General features: G+C 40.9%; 1 protein-coding gene across 4 annotated transcripts in view; it reads left to right on the top strand.

Annotated features, from left to right (window-relative positions):
- TADA2A (transcriptional adaptor 2A) overlaps positions 1-23,375 on the top strand; it is a 48,629-nt gene extending 25,254 nt beyond the window's left edge. For 3 of the 4 annotated variants that reach the window (XM_028109296.1, XM_028109298.2, XM_028109297.2), the window contains 8 exons: positions 8,475-8,538; positions 9,883-9,926; positions 12,637-12,747; positions 14,875-14,946; positions 17,645-17,777; positions 18,961-19,004; positions 21,113-21,186; positions 22,506-23,375. In XM_028109296.1, the coding sequence (XP_027965097.1) occupies positions 8,475-8,538; positions 9,883-9,926; positions 12,637-12,747; positions 14,875-14,946; positions 17,645-17,777; positions 18,961-19,004; positions 21,113-21,186; positions 22,506-22,691 (728 nt within the window). In that variant the 3' untranslated portion in view covers positions 22,692-23,375. The remainder of the gene's footprint in view (positions 1-8,474; positions 8,539-9,882; positions 9,927-12,636; positions 12,748-14,874; positions 14,947-17,644; positions 17,778-18,960; positions 19,005-21,112; positions 21,187-22,505) is intronic. The other variant, XM_028109300.1, reaches the window with a different exon arrangement.
- The last annotated feature ends 245 nt before the right edge of the window (positions 23,376-23,620 follow it).

Here is a 23,620-nt window from a genome sequence, read left to right on the forward strand (position 1 = left end):
TGTGGTGGGTGCTAGGAATGAATAAAAGGATAAATAAAACACGTTCCCTGCCTTTATGGGACTCAAAACCTGGTGGGGTAAGTTGCTGCATTTACCTGTTGTTGTGTTTTGACCACATGAAAAAGATCATTTTGTGATGAGGGTGAGAATGTGGATCATGTAATGGTGGTTGGTATCCCGGTCTTGGACTGTGTGATCTTTCTTTTGACTGAGGTAAGCCTACAATGAGGTAGTCGGTTGAATGGCTCTCACTGCCTCCTTAGAAGGAAGGGAGTCAATGTGAACACCTTGGGAACTTCAGTAGCAACTGATGATGCTAGATGTTCACCATAATTTGTTACCCCAAATTTCTCTTAGGGAAAAAGAATGGAAGTTCTTCAAGGGTTTTTAGACCAAGCTTGGGAAATTCTTGTTTCTCAGTACTGTTGAATTTTCAGCACTTCTGAATTCTCACCTAAGATGAGCCCTCTAAGGATTTATGTCCATTCTTGTGTTATAACATAAGTAGTTAATGCCAGCAGGGCTCTTAAAAGTGGGGGGTTAAGACTTCCATTGAATCTCTTTTTTCCTCCTCTTTCCATTTACATTGAATTACCTATTTAAAATAATCCCCAATCTTCTTTCATTTTAGTCTAGAATTGAATGTGATACAATAGGTGAGTAATGCCTCCTTGGATTCTCCCACATTTCCCAAACAGTGTCTTCATTGTTTCTCTTAAATCTATATCCCAGGCAGGAAAGGCAAGGAGAATCCTTGTGGAATTGCAAATCAAGTTTGTATATTACATTAACTGATACTCTGTCACTGAAAAGGGCACTTGATTCTTCTCTCCATACAAGAGCTATTTAGACATTCGTTACACCAGATCTGGGACAGAGAAAGAGTCCTCTTAAAAATTTTACCTTCAGGATTTACCATCGACATATTTCTTGAGCTGTTTTCTTCGCAAAATTTCATTCCTCCCTTTTTCTCCCACACGACTTTAAGGAAAGTGGAGGTGACGCAGATGGCACTAAAAGAGGAAAGCTTGAAAGCAAACTACTCGAGCATTCACTAGATAGACTGTATTTGTTCAGTCTTCCACTTCAGTCTCTTCCTTTCCAGCCCAGTAACTCGCGTGCTGCTCTTTCCCCCCTCTGGGGGTGTTCCCCAACTGCAGTGTGCAGATTGCTGCTCAGTATTTGTCAGTCACACCAGCTTTAATTAAAATGCTATTGTTTCCTGACTTGCATCTTTCTTACTCAGAATGCAAAAAAAAAAAAAAAAAAAAAAAAAATAGCTCCATAAATGTCACCCTTTTAGGTAACTGTTCAAAAGTAACCAACTTTTCAAAGTCAGGATTTTCCATGTCAATAATGGCTCAACTATGTCAGAGGCTTGCCAGATCACTTCTTCCCAAGGTCTTCATTCTTTAGTCTTAACATTATCAACAAAACTGTGGTAATGGTGGATATTTAATTTCACTCTTCATTCTTTGTAGAAGCAAGACTTGCAATTTCTTCTGGTACACTGTGGTTCTTTCTGTAACTAAGTAGGGCAACAGGAAAAAAATCAGAAATAAGCTATTGATTAGCAGTTTTTGTTTCAGTTAGCATTTCAAACCTAGAACATACTTTAGTTGTGTTCTTCCTGCAATTTCTACAGCCTTGTAAGTCTCTTGATTCTAGTTAATTTGAACTAGAATCGAAGCATCAGTTACTGACTGTTACAATAAGCAGCTTTAACAGAATGCAAATCATCAGCCCTGCCTCCCTTTTCCCTCCCATAGTGGCAAACTATAAGATGTTCAGATGGGTGCTTTTTAAAAGATGTTGACATTTGAAAGAGGTTTAGCCGTGCTTGAGATCAAAGGGATGACTTGCTGGTGCTACAAAAGGAGGCTTTGTTTATGGTCTAGAGTTCTTATTTAGCCCCTCTGGCTGCATGACCCACTATCCAGTGTGGTATGTATGGCCCCCAAGCCCCTGAGCCGAGCACTTTCTCCCAGAATACCCAGTGAAGGGGAGGGACTAGGAGCCCACTCCCAGTGGCAAGAGGTTTTCTTGCCAGAGACAGGCAGGAATGAGAAGGAGCTTTCTGAGCACACCTAGAACAGAGAGGGCGCACATATTTTGTGCAAATTAGGACACTGATTCTACTTCAGGCCTACTTCTGAGTCATTGTGTGATCTTGGGCAAGTCTTTGCAATCTTGCTTGCTGGTTTTTTTTTTTTTTTCTGTGTGTGTCCACTGCCAGTAAAGGAGGGGTAACACTGTTTAGTCAGAGTGTGAATGTCTCCAGTGAAGATGATATGTAATTGAGATTGGTGTTATTACCATTCCATTACACCATTATACTCTTAATATTACTGAGCATTAGTAACATTCCTTTTATGTTCCCTCACTTATATAACTATGGCAAGGAAACAAACTAGCTGGGTTTTAGATTCCACCCCAGGGCCGAAGCCACCAAGCTCTTTTCCTCACCCAAAATTTTTGCTATGATTCATGGAATTTGTCTAATATGATGGTTTGAATTGTCCATTATAGAGGCCTGGGATACAGTGGAGGGATAATTGATTGCATTCCAGCCATACCAGAGGCTTTCAGAATGGGCCTGGAAAGGATACTGCAAGTGAAGCAGTGTCTGAGGAAGAAAATAAGGAAGTTCTGGGATCCCTAAATGACACCACCATGTATTTATTGAAATAAGCAGAAATTATTGGCTCAGAAAGAGCGACGCAGAAGACTCATAACTTGGCATTCTCCTGTGTCCTGGTATGTTTGGGATCTCAGTGTAGATGCACAGTGGTGTTCCTTTTTCCTGTGGGCCATCTCTCCCCAGTGTGCTTCCATTTGGGAAAACTGCTCCTCGATTTGTGGAATCCCCTTTCCCAGAGTTTCACAGGTTCTAAAACCCTGAGTGCAGTATCTTCATAGGGTTGCCCATTAGGACAGATTACTCTTCCTCTATTTGGAAAGCTAATTTCAGCACAATTTCTTGGCCAGGCATGGATACTCCCCCACCTTTTTTTTTTTTTTCCTTTTTTCTCTTCTTTGAGGCTCATATTGTCAGCCTTTAGATAATTGAATGGTTAGTAGATTAGAGGTCCGGCCTTGTCACTGTGTATACTTAGCTACCTATTGGCAGTACCCTTCCCTTTAAAGGCATGTAAAGCATGTAAAGTTTTATGCTTAGGACATCTTAGACATAAATGCTGTTAGTAATAATAGCTGATACATACAGCCCTTACTGTTTGCCAGGTACCATTCTATGCCCTTCACACGTGACCTCATTTAATCCTCACAAAACTCTATGAGTTTGGCATTATTGTCATCATCATCCACATCTCTGTTTTGTAGATGAGGAAACTGAAGAATGGAAATATCAAGTAACTTGCCTCAGGTCATATAACCTGCTAGTGACAGAGCCATCTCCACAATCTATGTTGTTAATACTGTACAATATTTATCATCTTTACAACCTTGCATTTTTATTGCTGAGTTTTTTTGTGTGTGTTTGTGAAATGTCACATTTGTTATCTTCTATAGCTTAACCACATTGCTGAGAAGTAGGGGTAGATATTTTCCCACTTTACATTCAAGAAAGTGCACAAAGGACTTAAGTAACTATGGTTTCCTACTTGCTGACTTTAACCATTAGGTCCCATCATCTTCTTTCCTCCCCAGAATTAATTGTGTACATCTTGACCAAAAGCTTTTGGGGGAAATGACTTTTAAAAAGCTCTGCTTCTGGGGAATACCTGAGTCACAGGTTTATGCTTGTGTGGTTGCAACAGGGATTTTGATTGGCTTCCCTGCAGTTAAGGTCTCTGAGTTGGTTTTCTTGCCAAGCAAGCAGTAAGTGCCTTCTGTCAGGAAAACAGAGACATGTTGCCAGCTATTTTGAACAATGTTAGAAATACACTGCAGTGGGAAGGAACTGCCTCTGACTTCTGCCCACTTCTTGAAATATTTTAAGGCCAGCCGTTTAGAAACTTTGTTATCAGTCCCCAATGTAATCACAGGGACACAGTTCTTCCTCCAAAGCTGAGATTTCAGGAGTGAATAGGTTATGGTTGGTTTTGGTTGGTTTGTTTTTAATGATCTCTGGTGCTTTGTTTACCCGCTTTCCTGGAACTTCCAGTCACTCTAAGTAGAATGTGAACCTGTGATTCTCATTCTTTCAGTGTCTGCCTTCTCATTTCTGTTCTGCCTGCTGTGCTGTGGTCCTCCCTGGGCTATTCATGCAGTTAAGATTTTATAATCAGTTGCTGCTGAGTGCAAAGAAAAGAGACGGCTTCCAAATACGCATTTTCCTCTGGGAGAATTCCAGTTCTCCCATTTGTTTCTGTGTGTGCCTTTCCTTCCATTTGTTCTCCAGAGCCAGTTGCACAGTCCAAACTATTGAAGTGATCAAGCAGTGAAACCAGTTGTCAGTATTGATAGATTTTTTTTTTTGTAGTCTCTTCAGTTTTTTTTTCTGTGTTAATTAAGTCATTCCCACACAAATCTCAGGAAACAACCTGATAAGTTAATATCTTAGATTACAGAAATATGTTTTCAGAATTAGCAATAATTTCCACTGGATCTGCAAGTCGTTTTTTATCCTGTTGAACTCATCTTGTTTGGGTAGGTAAATAAGATAAGACCCACAAAGAGCTTGGAATGTGATAAGTACTCAGCTGTGTGTTAGCTGTTTACGTAGCTTTTTTTTTTCCTCCTTTTTTTGCTTCTCCTGCCTTGAACTGTTGACTGCCTAATTCTGTTTCTTATATGAAAAAGAGTTAGAGTCCACTCTAAAACTTGTGTTTGGTTAGAGACACATCCTCTCCTCCCTGTTCGTACCTGCCTGTTCCACCACACAGGGATATCAAGTGCATCTCCACCAGCACACCAGTCTAGAGCTTATCAAACTACAGCAGGGTGTTAGAAAGCAGTGGGAGTATTTCATGATACCTGGGCTTTTATATGGAACAACCCTCTACATCAAGAAAGAGCTCACTTATAGAAAGAGTTCTACCTAAAAAATTTGAAAACCATTGCCTTAAATCTTGAATCTGATATTACTGAATTATTTTTAGTTGTGAATGGTTGTGAGGAAAAATAAAGCAGTGTTGTTTAGCTTTTTGAACTTACTGGATCGTCTGGGTGGTTCAGCCAGTTAAGCGGCTGCCTTTGGCTCATGTCATGATCCCAGGGTCCTGGGATCGAGCCCCACATCGGGCTCCCTCCTCAGCAGGGAGCCTGCTTCTCCCTCTCCTGCTCCCCCTACTTATGCGTGCGCTCTCTCTCTCTCTCTTTATTAAAGATTTATTAAAAATAAATATTTATTTATTTGACAGCAATAGTGAGAGAGCAGGAGCAGGGGAGTGGGGAGAGGGAGAAGCAGACTCCCCACTGAGCAGGGAGCCCAAAGCTTAATCCCAGAATCCTGGGATCATGACCTGAGCTGAAGGCAGACACTTAACTGACTGAGCCACCTAGGCACCCCTAAGTAAAATCTTTAAATAAATAAAATTTTGAACTTACTAGAAATGAACAAAGAAAATCTGTAGTAACTAGTACTTTTTTCTTTATACTTAAACTTTAAAAAGTAATGCATCCACTTACCTCTTCAGATCATCCAGTTAGAATTTGTTATTTTTATCTCAGACTCAAGGCAGAATAGCCTAGATAAAGTATTCCTGGTCATTTCCCAGTGATTGAAGTTACATACATATGTAGTGCGTCTGTTCATAGCCCCACATGTTAGATTTTGGTATTTCTTCCTTCTAATCTGAGTTAATCCTGAGGGCAGGTAGCAGTGAGATGCACAGTAATGAGTTAGCATGGAGTATCCAGAATTTATTTCTATTATCTTGCCAGGAATACCATACTGACACTGCCTCAGAATTGTACATTACTCAACTTCTGTTGTTTTATATTGTGAAAGAAATTCGTGATTGTAATGAGCCATTGTACTGTTCTCTTCCTTGATTGGTTGCATTTTTTTTCCTGCCTTAAAATCTAGTTTCAGGAAGCAAAAGTGTGGGTTTCAAATTATTGCGCCGCGGTACCCTCAGAGACTACTGGGAAAGGTCGCTGGAGGTAGAGTAAGTAAGAGGTTCAGCTAAAGCTGATCTAACTTGTCCGTTTCAGATAAGAACACATTTGAAAACAACGTTTTAAAAGTTACTCTAGGAGAACATGCAAATCTGTGTTGACTCATTGCCCCCATGGGTTAAACTTGAATTTGTATCTCACATCCTTCTGATGAGCAATGAGATTATATTGCCTTTTTTGTTTATCAGTATTACAGAGGCTCTAGGCTCTATTTTGGTTCAGTGAAGCTCACTACCCTGGAAGACGTGATTGTCATACACAGTAAATTCTTTGCTGCGCGCCTGGTGTGTTAAATTTTATTACCTACCATCTGAATAGCATATTTTAGATTTTCAAAGGACGCGTGTCAGGTCATTATGTTGTGCTCTAGAGCCTCTTTCTTCTGTGACTACATTCAGTAATTAAAACAAAACCCATCAAACTCTCAACTTACACAAAGCCTAAGGGGATAACAAGTTATTAAGATAGTTCCAGAATCTACTGAAATCATTAAATTTTAAGATTCTTTCAGAATCCATGTGCCTGGGTGGCTCAGTCGTTAAGCGTCTGCCTTCGGCTCAGGTCATGATCCCAGGGTCCTGGGATCGAGCCCCACATCGGGCATCGGTCTCCCCACTTGGCTGGGAGTCTGCTTCTCCCTCTGCCCCTCTTCCCCCCACTTGTGCTCTCTCTCCCTCTCTCTCTCTCTCTCAAATAAATAAAATCTTAAAAAAAAATTTCCTTCAGAATCCATGGATTATAGTTAAGGATGGTTTGTGTAGCACAGTGCCAAATCAAGTAGTCTTCATAGTTTCTTCTAGAGCTGTTAATGGTTGGTCTTTATTTCTTAACTTCAGAGGGTCTTCAGATTATAAAAAGCCTATGGAAGTTGTTTACTTCTGAGTTTGTTTTTTTTTTTTAAACACTCATTTCATTTTTAGTTAAGCCAGATTACTCTCACAGAGAAAGTAAACATGTTGGGCAATTTCAGTGTCTCTCCTACTCCAAGGCTTTAGAATCAAACTGGGTTTGGATCCCTGCTCCGTACTTAGCAGCTCTGTGAGCGAGGGCAGATGGTTTCGCCTGCATGGTGTATAGGGCATATGAAGGAATGGTAGGAAACGAGACTGGGAAGATTGGGAGATTCAAGGCAATAAGGAGTTTTGTATAATATGTGAGGGTTTGAACTCCTGTAAGTGGATGGGAAGCCACTGGAGAAATTGTCAGCAGGGGAAATACACCATCAGAGTATGCTTAAAAACATTACCCTGGTACCACTTGAAGGGTTGAATTAGAATAAGGTAGAACTGGAGTTACTAAAAAGTACACACAGTGCTCTAGGTGAGACAAGATACTGAAGCTAAGGAATAGGATTAGGGACAAAGAGGAAGAGATGAATTCAAGACAGACTGAAGCATTCAATATAGGTAAGACTCACTGACTGGATATGGAGGGAGGGGAGGGAGAGTCAGGCTGATTTCTGTCTTGGACAACAGAGTTTTGGGAAAGAGGTAAAGTACAAGTTTGTAACTGAGGACTATGTGAGTAGAGATACCCAGATAGGATCTGGAGCTTAAAATAAATATCTGAGTCTGAGATTATATATTTTGATGTACTTGGAACCATAGGAGTGGATGAGTTTATAGGAATAAGGTGAGGGGTGAAAAGAGAGATGAGAACAGAACCCTGAGGAACTCTGAAGCTGGAAAAATTGGCCAGGGAAAGAAAGAGAACCAGAACTACTGTATTGATGAAACCTTTTGCCGTCTACTGACTGTTTTCTCCCTGTGTCTTTAACATGAGGCTAAAGCCAGGAAAGGATTGGGACATGTGCAACAAAGCAGAGCATAGCTTTGGGGTTGTTAGGCTAGTTAGTGGAACTTTTCAGTACTGCATGCAAAACTATCCCCTAAATAGTTGTTGCTCCACAACTGAAAAGTGCTACTCTGGAAAAATGTCTCTGCTGCACCTTATTCACATCAGTCTTTTTTGATATTGTCTCCTGAACTTACTCCTGTGAGGTTATAACCCCGGTCAATATTCATTTTATGACTACTCTAATAGATGCGATTTCTAGTCCGTGTATGACCAAAGTTCAGACTCCTGTTGTATGAAACCTAGTAATATGCATAACAAGGCATGGCCAAAAGAGGTGTTCAGTAGAAAGCAGAAATTGTTATCTATAGGGTAATGCCATATAAACATATACATAGGAAAAAAGATCTTCACTGTAATTTACTGACAAAGAAATTCAGTATCCTAGGATATTTTTGTTTCCAAGAGACAAAGTGCCTAGACCAGTGAGTGTGGAATAGTTAGCAATATGAGGTTCAAAGTTTAAGACCGTTCGGATAAAAGATTTATTTTTGTCTTGGCTTTATATCTGTGTGTGTGTATGTGTTTGTTTATAGCTCTGAAGATGGCTGTAGTAGATATCTATCATTCCAGGTTAAAGGAGAGACAAAGACGAAAAAAGTAAGTACAGAAAACCATCCAGCCTTCTTTCAGGTATGGACTATTGACCACATATAGCCCATAAGAACATTCTACTTGTGGCTTGTCTTGTGACCTTGAGGAAGACACTTATTTTCCTTGGTCCTTAATTTTTCCATCTGTCAAATGCAGATAATAATACTTGTCCTTTGTTTGTTTGTTTTTTACTTGCTCTTTCTTACCCTTCCTTGATGTTACGATGACCATTGAATAATATGGGTGCACTGTTTTAAGGAAAAAAGGAACAAGATAAATTCAAGGTGTTATCAAATTGTTATGCTTTTTTTTTTTAATGCATTCATTCTAACTGCTCATTTTTTATGAGAAGTCTTACCTAAAAAGATTTCAAAGAAATTCTGAACAGGTTTCAGGCAGTTACTCCTTCTCTTTGCTGCAGAATAAAAAACATGCATTCAGACTGAGAAATTATGGATCCCAGACCCCTGTTAGCTTACAGAGACTGTTAACAGTTCAGGAAAGGGTATGCAGGGGGTATGAGCATGTGTGTATGTTATCATGGTGTTACAGACTAGAAACACAATGGCATCACAACAAAAAAAGGAATAGGACTTGGGAGGCACTCTTGAGGGACCAAGATGTGACCTTAAAGTAAAGCGTGCCTAGAGTCAGCTTCTGAGAAGTGCCGGAGGAGATTACCCAGCTGCCCCTGTGAGAAGCTTCGTCACTAGTCATGAATACCTGCAGTTCCAGACACAGCTCTGCATGGTTTACCTAAATTCTGTTTTTGCTGTGCACACATACACACACATAATTCGAACTAGCCAGTATTGTGGAACTCAGTGGTTGAGGATGCTGTTAGATCTTATGTTGAGGCCCTTCCACTAAACATGCACAATATTTATTTCAAACAGCTTCAAAACGTTCTGTGAATGTACACATGTACAGTTGTAAATGTTGAAGGTGTGATCACGGCGCCTTTTATGGTTTAGCTGTTTCCCTTTAAATGACTGTTCTCAATTATCAGTTCCCTAAATTAAACAGATTAATTCTTATGACACAGACACAGATTCCCTTCTGTTTCATTCCAAGTTATAGACATGTTTTTCAGTATTTTTGAGTGCTCATTCATTCATCCAGCAAATAGTTGCTGAGAGTCTATCAGGTCCAAGGAGAGGAAAAATATATGATGCTTGAAAGCCTAAAATTTTGTTAGCAGACTCACTACCCTTCAGAACTTTGTGGGGAGTGATGGTGTCTTTGAACCTCAGTATTCCACCTCATAGTGTTTCAAATGTGTAATAAAAACTGCATGTGGAAGACATTAGATGTGGAACTAATTATACAGTATTGTGGTTTTCGTCCTAGAATTATAAGAGACCATGGATTAATCAACCTGAGAAAGTTTCAGTGTAAGTATTAGCTGCTTTCTTTATTTTAAAATTTCTTCCAACATTATTGAACAGTCTTGAACAAATCATTTATGGCAGTAGTTCTTAATCCAGGTTGCATATTAGCATCATGTAGGTAGCTTTTTTTTTTTAAGTAATCTCCACACCCATTGTGGGGCTCAAACTCACGACACCAAGATCAGGAGTCATATGCACTACCGACTGAGCCAGCCAGGCGCCCCAGCATATCATGTTGGAAGCTTTAAAAAAAATTCTGATGCCTGGGTATCACTTGAGACTAATTAAGTCAGAATCTCTGAGGGTTAAGGCTAGAGCATTTTTAAGAAATCTTCAAGGAAATTCTGTTACATAGTAGAGTTCAGAACCATTAATGTATGATCAACACTTGTATGATACTTCCTTTTTTTTTTTTAGTAGTATGGTAATTACAGCATGAATATTAATAGGTCATTTTCTGGAACTGGATAGGAACTATATGTTAACCTTGATCATTGGGTTGTTAAACATTTTTATGGGAAAAGCAACCATTATTTTGCATAGTAGTGGACAAACTGGCATCTAGCATTGTATGATGGTGATAGTAAAACTATAATGACTTCTAAGTGAATGCACGCTTTGACCTACTGTTCTAAATATTGGAGATACCTAGGCTGAGCAGAAAGTCTCTGTACTTTTTCTTCTACACTGTAGAGTTTGTTCAGCAAATAAGAATGATGGCTCATAATGATTACAATATTTATATAGAAATGTTAGAATACTTGCATGTCACAGTAGTCCTTTTTGTAGAAGTTCCTAACGATTATTGTGCTTCTTATCCTAGTTGATAGAATCTTAGAGGGCTTGACACTCTGTGCCATTGTAGGGTTCAGGTCAGCCAGTCATGGGTTAAATGTTTTTTAATATAGTTGTGATCATAAGTATGTTACATTTTTTTTTCCACTTTCTGTTACACTTTTTCAAGTGATGGAGGTGTTTTGAAGATGTCCCTCTTAATAGTTATATAATATGTTGTGTGTATATATAAGTATATAACATGCTAAACTTTTGTTATTTAGCTTATTTTCAGTTTTTTGAATCATTATAAATAATCCTATGATGAATTTGTGAATAAAGCTTTATATATATGTAGAATTTTCTTTAAGGTAGATTCCCAGAAATGGAGGTAATAGGTCAAAAAATGTGATCATTAAAAATGCTTGACCTGCGCTGCCAGATTCTTTTCCAAAAGATGGTTGTACCAACTTACATTCCTTCTAGCAATGGATGAGATTGCTTGTTTAACCTCATCCTTCATTGAGGACTGTGGGTTTGCAAAATAACTCAGGATCAGATTTCCATTGCCCTTTCTATAGACAATTATTGGTCATATTCTAGTAGCTACAATAGTGGCTTCCTATGTCTGAATGCCTGGGCTTTCAATAATAGGTCAGTAGGGGTTTGACCAAGGTCAATAGACCTTGACTCTCATATAAACTCTATTCTCAGCTGGTAAACAGAGGTCAGTTTAGCCTGATTATTCTTTTAATTATTTTGTACGTTTAGAAGCTGAGAGGAGGCTTTGTTGGTTTCAGAGGTCTCAATTGCCATTATAGTGAGTGTATGTGACCTTAATATTGTAGGCAGAGGGGTTTTTTCATCAAATTTCAAGTTTTTACTCCTAATTCTTCCGTATTATCCCTGTAGGGTGTTTTTTTGCTTTTGGTTTTGGCGGGGGAGGGTTTGGTAGTTAAAATAGTCTGTGGCTGCCCATCAAATCAGCGCCTGGAATTTATGGATAAGACTGTCTCCCTCAAGGGAAGAGGTTCAGCTGAGGAAAGGACTTAATTTAAATAACTGTCATGATAGAAAGCTTGTAGTCCAAAAGTGAGCAGAACTAGCTTAGTTCCTGATTAGCTCATCTAATCCCCTAGTTTCAGCCTAGTTCATCTGATTGAAATGACCAAGTAGCACTTCTGGCTACTCCAACCTACCACGTACTGTTGGTAGGTTTTACTCCCCATCTTCTTTGCCGATACCACTTTTTATTAGAAATTTGGTCGTTGGTGATCCTCAGAGTTACTGACTGTGGCTACCCTGTGTATATACCATTTACGTGGATGATAGTTATCAAAATATAACTTCATTAGTAGTAAATTTAGTTGTGGTACTTAGTTTAGAGGAAGGCAAAATGACCCGAATAGAGAGTGAAGAAATAAACACCTCACTGGAGGCCGTGTTGGTAGGGAGATTTCTGGTGGGGCATGAAAGATAGCACACTTTTTTTCTAGGCTAGTCCACCTCTTCTAGATGGATTATTGTATCTGTACTTTCCTTGTTTTCCTACGGAAGTTAATACCAGAAATTTTGCCCAACATTGTTCCTAAGAATACAGTGATACGCCTTTAATCATCTTTCCCGTTACTGGCAACAGTCCCTGCATCTGTACAGATGAAGAGCTTGAGGTGTGGAGGTCACCAGGCGCTCAGTGATGCAGACGGTCTTCAGTTCTCCAGGGATAACAACATCCCTGTGTGATAGTCACTGGGATGTTCTTATCTTTATGATTAGTGTTTTGCATTCTTGGCTTTCCTGTTTGCTTCCTGTCATGGGTAAATTAGTCATGTGAGGTTAGGAATAGTGTCCTTCCATCTCACTTCTTGCAAAAGAAATGCAGAGAACTTAGAGATTCTTATATTCTCTATGGCATGGTTGTTTTTTATGTTCTCTGTAGTAATGGAACGGCGGTATCCCAAGGAAGTCCAAGACCTTTACGAAACAATGAGGCGATTTGCAAGGATAGTGGGGCCAATGGAGCACGACAAGTTCATTGAAAGCCACGCACGTAGGTGCTTTTCAAGCCTGGCGCAAGTGTGTGTGTGTGTGTGTGTGTGTGTGTGTGTGTTGATATAAATAGGAGAGAAATGGTATGTTTTAGGTGAAGTTCTATAAATAAATAAATGGATATTTTTATCTTTTCTTCCCCTTTATTACCATGAACTAAATTTGGGACCTTGGGGGTGGGACAGAAGAGGTTAAAAAGGCTGGTAGCTTTCTTTTTTCCCAGCTAAGCAGTAGTTTAGTAGTTTCTCCCCCCACTTTTTATTATGGGAGTTTTCAAATATATACAAAGATAGAGATAATAGTGTAATGAACCCCCATGTACCCATCACCCAGCTTCAGCAATTAACACATGGCCAGTCCAGCTTCATTTTTATCACCCCCTTTCCTCTCACCCTCAACTGGATTATTTTGAAGCAAATCACAGACATCAGATCATTTTGTTCACAAATATTTTATTTTATTTTTTTATTTTTTTATTTTTTTAAAGATTTTATTTATTTATTCATGAGAGACAGAGAGAGAGAGGCAGAGGGAGAAGCAGGCTCCCAAGGAGCAGGGAGCCCGATGCGGGACTCGATCCCAGGACCCTGGGATCATGACCTGAGCCGAAGGCAGACGCTTAACCATCTGAGCCACCCAGGCGCCCTCACAAATATTTTAGTATTAAAACTAGTTTTTAAAATGGGGACAGAGTTGGATAACTCATGGAGATAGTACCTCCATCATTCTCTCTTTTTTTAAGTTTTTATTTTATTTTATTTTAAGATTTTATATATTCATTTGAGAGAGAGAGAGCGCGCACAAGCAGGGGGAGAGGGAGAAGCAGACTCCCCGCTGATCAGGGAGCCTGATGCGGGGCTCGATCCCAGGACCCTGAGGTTATGACCAGAGCCGAAGGCAGACTCCCAACCAACTGAGCCACCCAGGCTCCCTCATCATTCTCTCTCTCTTTTTTTTTTTTTAGGTAAAAAAAAAAAAATGCTTTTTTATTTCCTTAAGTAATCTCTGTGCCCAGTGTGGGGCTCGAACTCACAACCCCAAGATCAAGAGTCCCGTGCTGTATGGACCGAGCCAGCCAGGCTCCCCAGTACTTCCACCATTCTTTTGCCTGTCTTTCTGAGAGACTCTACCCAATTACCATTTGATTTTTCACAATAAAAAAATTGAAGTTGTTAAGGCAGTGAGGCCTACACTTTATAGTAATCTGGACTGGGTGGCTTACGCTATACCTTTCATCACTAGATTTATGTATTTGACCCTCAAATTTAGTTCTGGGAAAATGCTTTACCAAGCATCTTGGCCTGTTCTCATCATGCAGATATTTACTGCATGGCATTGCAGGCATTTATTTATCTGGGCCAGGTTGGTTGTCCTCGTCAAGCACCCTGTTTGGTTGGCATTCTTTGTGTGGTTTGTACCGGGTGACTGTCTTTTACTTCCTGTCCCAGTTTGTGCCATCCCTGGTTTATGTGTCATTCCAAAGAATTACACCCCATGGATTGTTCAGGCTCTTCCTTCATCATGCTCTCTTTCAAAGCACTCAGATATGAATGTTTTATCATGTAATAATCCAAGCAGTTGCAACCTGAGCTGTGCACTCAGAGGAGGCAGAAATCTTTGGTTTATGGAAAACAATGCTCTTTTGTTCCTATAGGAGAAAAGCTGTAAAGAAACTATCTGGGACTTGAGCACAGAGCTTTTGTCTTTTGCTTGCAAAAGGGCCACATCAAGTAATAGCAGAGACAGGTTTTATAAAAGAATTTGGTTATGTGGATAGACCTGTTAATAGAGGATATATAGAGCGGGGAAACTTAGTTGTTTAAAGAAATTGTATTTGTTCCTTCTGTAGCTAAATGAACTCAGCCGGTTCACTGTATGTTTTCTGGGGGACAGTTCCAGCTGCATTTTCCAGTTGGCCATGGCAGCCAAAAGATGACTAGCATAGGCTTTCCTCAGCTTGTGGGTAAAATTTCTAATGAGATGTCACCAATGTATAGGATCCCGCAAACGGAATTGCCCGGTCTCGTATATAAAGCAGAATTACTGAAAATATTCAATAGCAAAAGTGCTCATTGATGATGATTTTGTTTTTCCAACTTTTCTCCTTCATTCTTCTTGGCATAAACAGTGGAATTTGAACTCCGAAGGGAAATCAAGAGGCTCCAGGAATACAGGACAGCAGGCATTACCAATTTTTGTAGTAAGTATGCTTAAGCTACACATTGTATCAGGGGCAAGTGTCTTCTAAACACATAGAGGAAGTCTCTGTTTGAGGCCATGTGGATTTTTTTTTAAACGAGCTTTCCTTTTTTGGAGTGAGTTTTTGATCTTTCCAGTCAAGTCTCAATCCTTATAAATTCCATTGTATGGATTATCTCAGGTAAAATAAAAGTGACTACACAAAAGAGAGGTGCTGCTTTAGATTTGGGAATCTGCTGTGGCCTTTAAAAAAGAAAAAAGGATTTTGTATTCTAATTTTTAGCCTCAGCCTTTTAATATTTTGTGATGCATGGTCTGACCATTTGTATTAACCAAGCTTCAAATGGCTCTATGTGCTTGCATCCCAGTTACTTAAGGTAATAATAATAATTATATTAATAGCAGCTAACATCTAAATAGCAGCTGTTTACCATACACCAGGCCCTGTGCTAAGTATTTCACCTGGATGTTATCATGTGATTCTCATAACAAACAGGAGATAGGCATTGTTATTTCCATGTAATGAAGAAACTAAGGTTTGAAATGGTTAAAGAGATACTTGTAATAGAGCCAGGTCGTAAGGGAAGGCAGTGTGTTACAGTAGTTAAAGAGCTTGAGGTCTAGAATTGGACAGGTTGGCTTTGGGTTCTGGCTCTCCTGTTCATCAGATTTGTAATTTTGTTTGGGTTTCAATTTTCCAAGTCTAAGAGTTAGTAAGATTAAATTAGAGATAATGCATGAAAACAGCACAGTAACTGGCCCACAGTAAATGCTCAATAAATGGCAGTTTCTCTTGTTTTGTTAGTTTTTTTTTTTTTTTTAAGATTTTTATTTATTTGACAGGAGAGAGAGACAGTGAGAGAGGAAATACAAGCAAGGGGAGTGGTAGAGGGAGAAGCAGGCTTCCCGCTGAGCAGGGAGCCTGATGTGGGGCTCAGTCCCAGGACCGTGGGATCATGACCTGGGCCAAAGACAGATGCCCAACAGACTGAGCCACCCAGGCACCCCATGTTTTGTTAGATCTTTAGCATTCCCTCCTTCCTGTTGCTTGAAAGCTATCACCCACTACCCATGAGAAGTAGCCTTGTGGGGTGTAAGTTCAGCCTAGTGTAATGGTTCTTTATTTTAAACAATGGAAACCAATTCAAAATGAAATTTTATGTAGAGCCCTAATCTATAAATAAGAGGAAAGTGGGACTACTTTGAAGCCTGATGGTGCAGGTCATGTACAGAACCCAAGACCACCTGTACATGGTAGTGTCTTTGTTCTTTACAGTAACCCCTGAGATATTTTCATGGGCTCCTGGGGCTTTATGGAACATGGCTTAAAACCTCACTGGTTTGGTTACTTTGGAATCTGTACACCTTTGTTAACATGTAGAAAACACCATGGAACCTTTGTTTAATAAGAGGCTGATACCAGGTTTTGCTTACCTGATACTGATTGCATCTGGGAAAGGAATCGTGCTGTCAATGAGGACTTATTTTTATTTGTACTTTTAATTGGTTTTTAAAAGAAGAGTGTATGCATATAGGACTTGTGTAACTTTGAAAAACATGACCATATTAAAAGTTAGTTACTTTTGGGGGGTGGAAACATAAGTGACTCTTACTTTCTTTGTATTTTTCTGTTTGGGGGTTTTTGCCTCCAAATTTCTTAAAGCTAGGAAGAGAATAAAAATTTAATTATTTCTTGTCAAAAAAGGGATTTCAAACTAAGGGAATCACGTTGCTCTTAAAAAAATAATTTTGGGGAGCGCCTCAGTGGCTGAGTCAGTTGAGTGTCCCAACTTTTGGTTTTGACTCGGGTCATGATCTCAGGGTCGTGAATTGAGCCCTGTGTCAGGCTCCCCACTCAGCACAGAATCTGCTTGAGATTCTTTCTCCTTCCCCCTGTTTCTTCCCCTGCCCGTGATCTCTCTCTAAAATAAATAAATAGGGGCACCTGGGTGGTTCAGTTGGTTAAATGTCTGACTCTTGGTTTCGGCTCAGATCATGATTTTATGGTCTTGGGATCAAGCCTGGCGTCGGGCTCTGCACTCAGCGTGGAGTCTGCTTGAGATTCTTTCCCTCTGCACCTCTCCCTGCTCATGCTTGCTCACTCTCTCTCTCTCTTTCTCTTTCTCTCAAGTAAATAAATCTCTTAAAAAAATAAATAAATAGCGGCGCCTCGGTGGCTCAGTTGGTTAAGTGTCTGCCTTCAGCTTGGGTCGTGATCCCGGAGTCCTGGGATGGAGCCCCGCTTGGGGCTCCCTGCTCAGCAGGGAGCCTGCTTCTCCCTCTGCCTGTCTCTCCCCCTGCTCATGCTCTCTCTTGCTCACTCACTGTCTCAAATAAATAAATCTTTAAAAAATAAATAAAATCTTTTAAAAAAATAATTGTGGAAGCAGTTTTTTGTGTTTTATTAAAAATTTATTTATTTTAGAGAGAGAGTGGGAGGCGCTAAGGGAAAGGGAGAGAATCTCAAGCAGACTCCCCACTGAGCACGGAGCCCCACACAGGGCTCCATCCCACGACCCTGAGATCATGACCACAGCCAAAACCGAGAATCAGACACTTCACCGACTGAGCCACCTGGGCGCCCCAGAAGCAGTTTTGCAAAAGAAACCAAAAAGCGGCAAACTGCTGGTCAGTGAGGAAGCCTTTCAATTAGTTCTGCTGCGTTGTCATCGCAGTCCTGCTGTTTTCATCACCTTCAGGTGCCAGAACCTATGACCACCTCAAGAAGACGCGAGAGGAGGAGCGCCTTAAACGCACCATGCTCTCGGAAGTCCTGCAGTACATCCAGGACAGCAGTGCTTGCCATCAGTGGCTCCGGCGGCAGGCTGACATGTGGGTAATTAGTCCAGGGAGGAGGGGCGTCTTCTTGGATGCTTTGGCTTTTACAGGTAGTTTCAGACATTTCCATGGGGACCCCACCCACATGGCAGAGTCGTAATAATTGGGTAGCTAGAAAAACTCAGAATTCTAATCTTAGCAGTCTGTCTCAGAAACACTGCGAAACTGATAGTTTTGAGAAATATAGCCGGCCCGTAGAGGCCTACTTTGCTACTTTGATCTTCTTTTTAAAAATTAGTAAATCGCCCCACCATGCCTCCTCTTTCCACCCCATTATCTAATGGATTGATTTCCATTGGCGAATCATGTCCCTGTCATTTCCCCATGATTAGTCTCCATGATGTTCCAGACTAAGAGCTCTTCTTAACAAATCCAGGCAGTTTTTTTTTTAAGATTTTTATTTATTTATTTAACAGAGATAGCACAAGTAGGCAGAGCCGCAGACAGAGGTAGAGGGAGAAGCAGGCTCTCTGCCGAGCAGGGAGCCTGACGCAGGGCTCGATCCCAGGACGCCAGGATCATGACCTGAGCCAAAGGCAGGCAGTTAGCCGACTGAGCCACCCAGGTGCCCAATTCTAGGCGATTTCTTACACCCCACAGAACAGATCACCCTTCCTGGTTAGTATAGTGGGATATCCTGTAAAACAGTACCATCTCTCTCTGCATCCCTTTAAAGTAACCAACCTGGGGCACCTGGGTGGCTCAGTTGGTTAAGCATCTGCCCTCAGCTCAGGTCATGATCCCAGGGTCCTGGGATCAAGCCCCGCATTGGACTCCTTGCTCTGCAGGGAGTCTGCCTGTCCCTCTCCATCTGCCTCTCCCGCTGCTCATGCTCTTTCTCGCACTCTCTCTCAAATAAAAAAATCTTTTTTTTCCCCTAAGATTTTATTTATTTATTTGTCAGAGAGAGAGCTGCAGGCAGATGGAGAGGGAGAAGCAGACTCCCCGCTGAGCAGGGAACCCGAAGTGGGCCTTGATCCCAGGACCCTGGAATCATGACCTGAGCCGAAGGCAGCTGCTTAACTGAGCCACCCAGACATCCCTCAAATAAAAAATATATATATTTTTTTAAATAAATAAAGTAACCAACCTGATAAATGGCACCCAGTCCCACGTGGGCTTTTGGAAATTGCCTTCTTTGGTGTGACTTAAGTTAAATTCCTCTTCTTTGTTTTAGTGATTCTGGCCTGAGCCCTTCTATTCCGATGACTTCGAATTCAGGTAATTTTTTTCAGGCTGGAGCATGTCTTGATTGTGAAGTTTTCGTTCTAGGGATTTACCCAGTAGTCCCTTACCCCTTGTGGAAGCAGGGTCCTTAGGCAGATCAGGTAAGTAAGTGTTATCCCAGTTTATAAACATCAGCAAGTTGTCAGAATCTTCATGGCCAGATAGGGATTATCTTCAGGGTTTGAGTACAGAGACAGGGAAGAAAGAGCTCCAGAGAGGTGTTTTTTGTATTTCACCAATGTTCATGAGCAGTTAGTTTACTGTGGTTGTATCTACCACAAACTTTGAGATTTGTCTCACAGGGGATCAATTAAAGGATTTGTATCCTGAGCAGAAACGCAAGGATTTCTTTATAAGTTGGAGACTTGAGGTATTTCTGTTTGTTATCTTTATCTCTTTGGGTATGTCCTCTATTTTGAGGTTAGTTTTCAGAGCAAGCTTAAAGCCAGATGTTATCTGGTAATCCGTACTTTGGGGTGGTATGATTTCTAGAGCTCTGATCCAAAATTGTAGTGTTGTTTTTTTTTTTTGCCAGTTCTCTTGGTTATTATTCACCCCTGCTCCATATGCTAGATTAGCCACTTTCCTGTATCAGAACATACAGACCACTCCCCTGTAGAGACAGGACTAGTGAAAAAGATGACCCAATTGCAGTTTTACCATTCTTTGGAAGCTTGAAACAATAGACCTTGTGATCCCATTTAAAATCTCTCAGATTCAGGATCTAGACAGGGCTCAGAGATGGTTACTCTAGGGATATTTTTTAAAAAATTGATTCCTTTGTTTCAGGTGATTATTTCTTAATACTTAAAAGAGAAAAGAGAGTCTTTTAGAGAGTAGTCACGACAGATAAATCCAAATTTTATTTTACAAATTTCTTACTTCTAACCCTGCCCCCCGAATCTAAATACAGAAATACAAATAAGAAAAATACAATTTTTATGATAATTAATAATTTGGTGTTTGCATTTTTGGAACCATCCGTACTCATTTATTCTTTGTTGCTTCCCAGGCTGGTGTTAGCCTTTCTCACCCCCTGTATTTAGGTTGAGGAGACCCCTTGTTCCTCTTCATGCTCTCCGTTGCTCCTAAGGCAGTACAAAGTAGAAAGCCTGGATCATTAATTACAACCTAGCCTCTGGTAACTTTGGTGAAGTACCAGATGATTTTAGTCTCCCTTTTTGAGCACTTAGGGGAAGGCTAGCCCTACTGGGTATGGAGAAGCTTTTATTCGCTTGTTGATACTACAGAGAAGCCTGTTTTCTCTCAGAGCAGCCTGTAACACTCCCTCCCTATTTCTCTCCACCTCCTTAAAGGCAGCCCCCATAAAACTTGGTTAATACATTATTCTACATTTTCTTTTGCCTAACTCAGCCCACCTATCTCCCAACTGAACACTAACCCAAATATATATTCAAAACAAAAGCAAAAAATTTTACACATGAAACTTACCATCCTGGGCAGTGACCTCATACTTGGGTTTCTTTCTCAGCATGTGAGTTCACCTCAGCTTCTGGTTTGCCATATAATGGCTCATTGTTCCTCTGTGTGGATCTTTCAGGTAAACAGGGCTTCTTTGGAAGGAACAGATATTCCCTCACATAATAAATAAGAAAGGCCTTTTGCTGGCCTAACAGTCTGCCTTTGATCCAAAAGCAAATGGTACTTGGTTAATTACCGTGTTTGCCTTGCGCTCCTGGCAGAGTCCTGAGGGCTGGGAAGGGTCTCTCCTGTGGAGCTGTTATTCCCATTCATCAGCCGTCGGGGCGGGCAGCGTATGACTATTCTTCACTGGGTGACATCTGGGCTTTAGAGTTTAGAATCTTACTGGGTTGGAAAGAGTAGCAACTGGGTTGCTAGGGTGTATGTGATTGTGTATTTTAGCAGAGCAAAGGGCACGTGAATTAGCACTTGTATTTTCAGGCGAACATTGGGGTGCCCACGTTGCCAACTAGACTGAGGCCTGAGGTGATGGGTAGAGATTTCTTAGAGCCGGACATTGTGACCTTGTACCTCACTGGCCTGGTTGCAGTGGGCTGTGTTACTTCACACCTGAGGAATTGTCACTCCTCTGAAACACATACCTTTTTCTGTGTCTGTAGGTAGACGAAGTGCACCGCCCTTGAACCTCACTGGCCTCCCTGGCACAGAGAAGCTGAATGAAAGAGAAAAGGAGGTAACAAAGAGGAGGGGAGCTAGAGGAGCCAGGGTAGGGTTGATTATGACATAGAAATCTAGATAATGGCCGCCATCGTTCATTGAGCATTACTACGTACCAGACACTGTACTAAGTGCTTCATGTGAATGATATTGTTTATAAACCCAAAATAACTTGTATATGAAAATGGTTATTTCCTATTAGAATGGTCACTTTGATGAGCTCTACATTTATCCCAACAGTATAACCATCACTTAAAAGATTGTCTCCAGAGCATGTATGTAAGCCATAAGTAAGGAACTTCATCACCACATACACTAATTTTGATTAAAAATGCCATGACCTACTTTTCTTTTCCACTAAAATCATCAGACTTGTCTTCATACTACTTTTGGCTGTCTCAAAAATTTAAAGCCAGCCTCAAAGGAGTCATCCTCAAGCATTTTCCAAAAAATGTGCCTAGCCCTGAAGTCCATTCCAAAAGAGGAACCCTCTTCTGTTCCTCATGTGCTCCTTTTACAGTTCCCAAGATCAGTCTCCCCATCTGCCACTCCATATCATTAATTCAGGTCAGACAGTAAGGGGAGTCATGGAGTGGGGGCTGTTAGTCTTTGGTTTCAGCCACCAGGAACAGTAAAGATTAGTTTGGGAATAGAGAGGAGTGTATGTTCTATTTCAGTATTGCTGAAGGAGGTCACAGGCCTTTCTGAGTCAAGTATTGAATGGCCGGGAGTTTCAAGCAGTTTTTATCCTTACCCACAAGCAGTGACCTCACACTGCTCATTGCCCTGGGCTGCCATGGCAGGTGAACCGGGACTGAGCCAGCCTTCTAGATTTTTAGCAGCTGAAGTAGCCTCTTTGCAAGGTCTGTATCTTCTCCTCCTTCAAAGTAGGAAATGTAATCACAAAAGCAGCATTGACTGCTTTATGCCGATACTAAAAATAATGTGATTCACACTTGGAAATCCAAGTATCTGCACCCCCGCCCCTACTGTGTCCTGTGGCTCTTCCCCGACTGGCTGTGTTGAAATGTGCTGGGCCGAGAGCTATGTGGACCCAGGCTGCTCCTCAGGACACATACTTGTGCTCCTCGACAGACCCAGGTGAGCCTGCTGACAGGTGCTAAAGTCTCTCCCAGCATCAGACTCTGGCTTTCTCTTCCTAAGTGTCTGTCGTCCAAGGAAGAGACTAAATGGAATGTGGTCCAGCCACCCAGCAGCTCCTATAAATAGTTGGAGGTTGATGTCACTTTTTAAATTTTATTTTGGCTATACCTACAGGATTAAATTATGAGAATGACAGATGTTAATGTTTATTAAATTCGCCATGTCTTGCAGCTCTGTCAGATGGTGAGGTTGGTCCCAGGAGCCTATTTAGAATACAAATCTGCTCTATTGAACGAATGTAACAAGCAAGGAGGCTTGAGACTGGCGCAGGCAAGATCACTCATCAAGATAGATGTGAACAAAACCCGGAAAATCTATGATTTCCTCATCCGAGAAGGATACATCACTAAAGCCTGAGGCTCTGAGGGCTTCGGATCAGAAATCACAAATTTGGAATGTTGTAGGCCAAAGGACAGCACGGGCATTCTGGAGAGTTTCATTGCTGAGCTGAGTTCTCATTGTAAAAAGAGAGGAAGGACAAAGGGAACCTTACATTGTATTAATATCTACTTTCTTTTCCACCCTGCTTTAAAACACTCCTGTTGTTGGTGTTGTGCTGCAAAGTTATGTGCTAGATAAGCTATTATTAAATGTGAGTGGGCCTTTATTCCCAACACCTCTTGTAACTAAAACAAGAACCATAGTACCTCACATCAGAGTGTCGGTAGAAATAGAACTGAAGCAGTCTGTAGTCCTGGGAGTCCAGCTCAGATCTTTGTACTTGGGAGGCTGGTTTTCTGATTATCTGTTTTGCCTTCAAACATTACAGAAAGATCTAAAATAAAGAGAAAGGTTATAGAGCATGAGAAAGCTTTCTCTTTCCTTCTGAGGATTTTTTTAAGCTGATGACTTAACGTTTATGCGCAAATGGGAGGAAAAATCTCCCCGTGATGGTCTTGTCCCAAACTACATCTTTCCCTTTTAATGTCTGGCTTTGTACTTGACTGTCTAACCTGCAGTAGACTCTTGAGGAGGTGGCACCGGATATAAAATGTTTCTGTTATTTTTAGAATTAATGGATTAAAATGTTTTGCTACCTAATTTGTGGGTGTGTCAAGTATTCTGGTAACTAAAGCACACTTAGGGTGTTGAGTGCCCGCCTCATCACGCTGCACTGTCTCTGCTAACATGTGTGTCCTGGGGTCACCCTGTTCTTACCCTGGGTTTCCCAGGATACCAGGCCCCTGAGGATGGAGATGACACAGCTAACCTCGGCTTTGCTTGGATTGAGACCTGAACCCTAATTTCTCAGTGGTGACAGGCTAGTCTGCAATAAAAGCAACTTT

Source organism: Eumetopias jubatus, unplaced genomic scaffold, assembly GCF_037043125.1.
Source record: "Eumetopias jubatus isolate StellerSeaLion01/CBP00866 unplaced genomic scaffold, mEumJub1_p1.0 scaffold_10, whole genome shotgun sequence".
NCBI lineage: Eukaryota > Metazoa > Chordata > Mammalia > Carnivora > Otariidae > Eumetopias > Eumetopias jubatus.